The following is a 5,967-nucleotide window of genomic DNA, read 5'->3' on the forward strand; positions in this document are numbered from 1 at the left end:
ATGAAATGTGATTGATAGGATAGTTGATAGAAAGCGTGAGGATACCCGAGTGGGCGCGAGGGTTAGGACGCGCTTGGTGGATGATTGATCGCTCGACATAGTCGCGATCCTGTTGGCCTTACGTCCGAGGTCGTTAGTCTGTGTGCGCAGCAGACATTCGGACACATGCCGTTCGCTAGGGCATATGTGGCGAGTTATCCTCACGAGATTTCTATCAGCTAGAAGGGTGCCCGGTCTGGATGGATGTTGATACCCTAGCGGATGGCAGGGTATGGTTATATTTGAGATACTCCTTGCGGATGGCAGAGTATACTATGAGCCTTCGGGTATGATATTGAGACCGGATACCGGGTGTTGACTGTGCACAGTGGTCTAGTATGATGATATTATATCGAGATGTCGGTGATGATTATGATGTTGAGAAATGCATATGATTTCATTATCATTCGGTTACCTGATTATCTGTTACGAACCTCCCTTTTGGCTACGGCTCTGATACCAGCTTGTTACGATCCTTCCTCGGCTATAGGCTCTGATACCAGATTGATACGAACCCTCTTTTAGTGCTATGGCTCTGATTCAAGATTAATACGATCTTGCACGGAACTTTGAGATCAGATCCCGAAATATCCCGCCGTTGGATCGCTGTGAAATTGTGATATGTTGTAGGCCCGGAAAAGAGCTTTCCAACGGATCTAGTTTCAGGCGAATCGGAGTTGGGGATCTCGAGATATCGTTCGTTTAGTGGACGAACGTCAGGATACTCTGTTTTTGGATTCCGTGGATGAAGGCACGAAATCCTAGGTAATGGTGGATTGTGGAGGGCCGGTGTTGATGGGGTGGCACCGGTGTAAAAGTGATGGTGGAAGGGTTATGGATGATGGAAAGGTTAGGGATAGCGATGGATAAATTGGAAGAAGGGGGAGAAGAGGGCCACTCCTAAGGGACTAGGGTGATTGGCCTGTCGAGGGAGATTAGAAGCGGCGTCGCCGGGGAGATTGAGGGAACGGGAGCGAAGAAGACGAAGGAGGCAAGGCAAACTCAATTCTCAATAATCAATAATAATTTTGGTTGCCCTACACATACTTTTATAGGCTAACCAACAACTCAATCTTATCCTAAAACACAATCTTATCCTAAAACTCAATCTTATCCTAAAACTCAATCCAAACTCGAGACGACGTCGGTGAAGTCCGAATCGTATCAATCCACCACGCTTCCGCAACCTTGTCCTCAAGGTTTGAAATTTGGGAAGCGATCCATGATGTCTGCCTCTAGCTCCCATGTAGACTCGTCAGTAGGTTTGCCCAACCACTCAATCAGCACTTCAGTCTCTAATCTGGATCCTTGGCGTCTTCTCCTACGACTTAGGACTCGAACCGGCTCATTGGAGCCATCTTCCTCCATTGGTTCGGGTAAGGTCGAACCCACTACATGGTTAGGCCCGATCTGGGCCTTCAATGCCGAGACATAGAAGACGGGATGTATCCTGGTTCCTTCAGGTAGGTCCAATCGGTAAGCTACTGGACCGATTCGTTGTAGCACTCGGTACGGACCATAGTACTTGTATCCCAACTTTTGGTTCAAAATGGGTCTCAATGTGGATTGTCGATACGGTTGAGCTCGAACGAACACCAATTGATCCACCTCAAATTCTCGCTCACGTCGGCCTTTGTCATGCGTTTGCTTCATGCGGTTTTGTGCTGTGGCTAGGTGAGTCTTGAGCCGTCTCAATGTTTCATCTCGATCAGCAAGCTCCAAGTCAAGCTCAGTCCTATCCGTCGCCGCGAGTCTATCGTAGGCACGCAAGACAGGGGGAGTGCGCCCATAAACCGCCTCAAATGGGGTCATGCCAATGCTTGAGTGATGAGCGGTATTGTATGACCACTCAGCCCAGGGAAGAAATTTGACCCAATCCTTTGGTCGATCCGCCACAAAGCATCGCAAGTATTGCTCTAGTCCACGATTCACCACCTCGGTTTGGCCATCCGTCTCGGGGTGATATGCTGAACTAAGATTGATTTGAGTCCCTTGCAATCTGAAGAACTCGGACCAAAACTCACTTATGAAGATGCGATCCCGGTCTGACACGATAGTCCTAGGCATCCCATGCAAGCGTGCCACTTCCCGAACAAAAATTTCAGCAACCCTTTTTGCTGAAAACGGGTGAGACAATGTTATGAAATGTGCATACTTGCTCAATCTATCCACCACAACAAACACCACCGATTGTCCTCGAACTTCCGGCAGCCCCTCAATGAAGTCCATGGAGATATCCTCCCAAATACGCTCTGGTATAGGTAGTGGTTGCAGCAGCCCGCTAGGCTTGAGTGCCTCCGATTTGACTCGTTGGCAGATTTGACATTCACGCACATACTTCTTCACGTCCGTCTTCATCCCAGTCCAAGTACAGTTTTGGGCCAGCCGCTTGTAAGTACGTAATACCCCTTCATGACCTGCTATAGGAGTATCATGGAAGTGTGCCATCAATAGCCTCCGTAGCTCTTCGTTTCGGGGTACCTTGATTCGCCCGTGCTCTAGTACTAACCCATTGCGCTCCTCGTGCTCGGGGTTGCTTGAGGGGTTCGCTCTCAACTCCTCCATGAGTCGGACCAGATCACTATCCTCTGCACTGGCTCTTCGTAGATCTGAAAAGAAAGGAAAAGTGGGTGCCGAGAAAGAAGCGAGCTCCCTTTCTTTTGAAAGTTCAAGCAGCGGTTTACTTCCATCCAACAACACTCTCTGATCATCTCTCCAAAAGGTCAATGTGAGGCTTATAAAATCAAAGGTCACGGGCCCCAAGCTCCGAAGCCATTGGGTCCCCAAAACAATATCGGCACCTTGCAAGGCCAACGGATAAAGATCCAATGTGAAAGTTTGGCCTTGCACCTTCAATTCTGCACCTCCACAAATAAAATCTGCTCGCAAAGTGGTGCCATCTCCAATAGTCACATCGAACCCCTCCGTGGGTTCCGACTCGAGCCCAATCTTCCTAGGGAGCCTCTTGTCAATGAAGTTGTGGGTGGACCCAGTGTCAATCAAGATTCTTACTGTGGTCTTCTTGACTACTCCGTTCACCCGCAATGTCTTTGGCGCAGCTGTCCCCGAATAGGCGTGGAGGGAGATTTTGGCCATCGTGTCCTCCGCATGATGTTGCTCCTCAACTTCTTCTCCTCGATGTCCAGCCACATCTGCACTTTCAGCTGCCATGGGTGGAAGATCGTGGCCTTCTCCTTTGAGTGGTAGCTTGGCAGGGAGCTGCAACGTCATCACTGGTGATGAAGCTGTCGTGGTCGACTGTCGATTGACCGAGGAGAATGGTAGAAGATCGCTGGAGGCCATATGCGATTTCTTCTTAGTTGCCGACTCACTATGGTTGCAAAGGGAGCTAGTGAAAGGCGGCCCAAGTGTCGAAATTCGCGGTTTCGGATCATCTCCTTCACCACCGATGAGGATTCCTAATGAGGGATATCCAGCGACCAGGTGTGGGGTAGCCAGCACTTCACGGTTTGTCGACGAGGTCTCCGGTGCATGGGAAGATGTGGAGGTTCCGAGGGCTGCTACAATGGTTGAGGATCTCATTGTAGCCGGTGGCAGTTCGTTGCGGCTGACCATGGGTCGAGGTGTAGAATCTCGATCTTGCCGGATAGCCGAACTCTCCCCTATTTTTGTGATGAGCGGGAAGGCCGTGGAGGATGTTGGGTATGTTGTGGAGGGTTCCCAATGCTGTCTTGTGATTGCCTTGCTTGTTGAAAAAGGTTTCGTCCATGCCCGTATTTCCTGCATCATCTCCATCATTATTTGCTTGTTGATGGCAATCTGTTTGGAAAGAGACCCCAACATGGATAGAACGCTAGGTTCTTCCGTATTCCTATTAGATCGAGTGATCGTCATTGGAAGTGCTTGTCCGAGGAACGGTGGCTCTGATACCAGCTTGTTACGAACCTCCCTTTTGGCTACGGCTCTGATACCAGCTTGTTACGATCCTTCCTCGGCTATAGGCTCTGATACCAGATTGATACGAACCCTCTTTTGGTGCTATGGCTCTGATTCAAGATTAATACGATCTTGCACGGAACTTTGAGATCAGATCCCGAAATATCCCGCCGTTGGATCGCTGTGAAATTGTGATATGTTGTAGGCCCGGAAAAGAGCTTTCCAACGGATCTAGTTTCAGGCGAATCGGAGTTGGGGATCTCGAGATATCGTTCGTTTAGTGGACGAACGTCAGGATACTCTGTTTTTGGATTCCGTGGATGAAGGCACGAAATCCTAGGTAATGGTGGATTGTGGAGGGCCGATGTTGATGGGGTGGCACCGGTGTAAAAGTGATGGTGGAAGGGTTATGGATGATGGAAAGGTTAGTGATAGCGATGGATAAATTGGAAGAAGGGGGAGAAGAGGGCCACTCCTAAGGGACTAGGGTGATTGGCCTGTCGAGGGAGATTAGAAGCGGCGTCGCCGGGGAGATTGAGGGAACGGGAGCGAAGAAGACGAAGGAGGCAAGGCAAACTCAATTCTCAATAATCAATAATAATTTTGGTTGCCCTACACATACTTTTATAGGCTAACCAACAACTCAATCTTATCCTAAAACACAATCTTATCCTAAAACTCAATCTTATCCTAAAACTCAATCCAAACTCGAGACGACGTCGGTGAAGTCCGAATCGTATCATTATCGAGTAGTCAATATTAATCATATATGATTGTATCTGATATCATAGCATTATCATAGTCGGCATGCATCATGTGTCATATTTGATAAAGAGTTATGATGATCATATGACGTGGTGATCTATTTATTCATTGTCGAGGATTATGTATTTTATCAATTATGACATGACATGTTATCTATATTTCATTTATGTAGTATTGAGGACACATTCATTTACTCATTCATAACATGATACTCTTTCTGATTCATATTATCCAGTACTTGATTTACTCTCTGTTTGGTTTCACTGATTCGGGGTAAGGTCTATTCACTGAGCCTTTTGCTCATGACTCTCTTGTTTTCTCCCTTCCAAAAACCCAGGTGAACGAGAGGAGCAGGATACTCCCTTAGAGGTTTTGCCGGTGAGTGAGGAGTAGAGGGTGGTTAGTGTTTTCTGCTAGATGAGTTATCTTATCCAATGTACTAGTGGACATCCTCCAAAGTGTATCTGTATCCTTATCTTATATTTTAGCAGGTGACATTGTACTTGTATATTTCTGTATAATCTACTGTTGTGGATATATAGTTGTGAAAAGCTCTTGATGATGTGTTGTGGCCTGTGTAGGGCCCATGTAGAGTTACTTGTATGCTGTTGACAGTTAGACTTGAGTTATTCTTAATTTAGAGGTTGTGGATAAAATTATGATGTTGCTACAGGTTTATCTTAATTGTTGGTATCTAACCAAATGGTCAGGTGCTATGCACGTGCCGTGTGGGCTCGTGTCATGCACGTGTTTAGAGTTGGGTGTCACAATAATGATCTTTCTATCCATCACTTCTATATCCAAACTATTCATTCCTCGATTCACATAACTCCAGTTTGATCATTATCTATTTAATTACTATCACTACTAGCATATCCACCAAAATATCATTTAATGATATCGGTATTCAGATCCAGAGACTATTTACTGAGTTCTACGAAGTAATCCAATAATCCTTTCAATATCTTGACAGATAAAATATTCAGTTCATAATATTAATCCATTGCCACACAAATATTTGTTAATCCATCATACTTGATCTTTTAAAAATACATAAACACATCTTAAACAAATCCATAAAATCATTATAAATGAACTAAAGTTACTAAGATTAACCTCCCGAATTCATAATGCTATTACGATCTACTAATAAACTAACTGACACTAACTGATTCCTATAGATTAGAAGACATCCAAAAATATAGATAACAACTTTCTCACATCCTTAACTTTGCAATTCATTAAACGATCAAATTTCTACAAACC

General features: G+C 45.7%; 1 protein-coding gene across 1 annotated transcript; it reads right to left on the bottom strand.

The window, feature by feature from the left end:
* Positions 1-583: 583 nt before the first annotated feature.
* LOC140760399 (uncharacterized) lies at positions 584-3,894 on the bottom strand. Its single transcript, XM_073097331.1, has one exon. It carries the CDS (start codon positions 3,892-3,894, stop codon positions 1,234-1,236), a length of 2,661 nt encoding a protein of 886 aa, XP_072953432.1. The 3' UTR covers positions 584-1,233.
* Positions 3,895-5,967: the final 2,073 nt, after the last annotated feature.

This window comes from Typha angustifolia, chromosome 5 (assembly GCF_048772165.1).
Source record: "Typha angustifolia cultivar Huaian chromosome 5, ASM4877216v1, whole genome shotgun sequence".
Classification (NCBI taxonomy): Eukaryota; Viridiplantae; Streptophyta; class Magnoliopsida; order Poales; family Typhaceae; genus Typha; species Typha angustifolia.

What these genes read in the sequence shown, in the direction of transcription:
- LOC140760399 (XM_073097331.1), bottom strand. Translation starts at nt 3,894, where the DNA reads ATGACGATCACTCGATCTAATAGGAATACGGAAGAACCTAGCGTTCTA.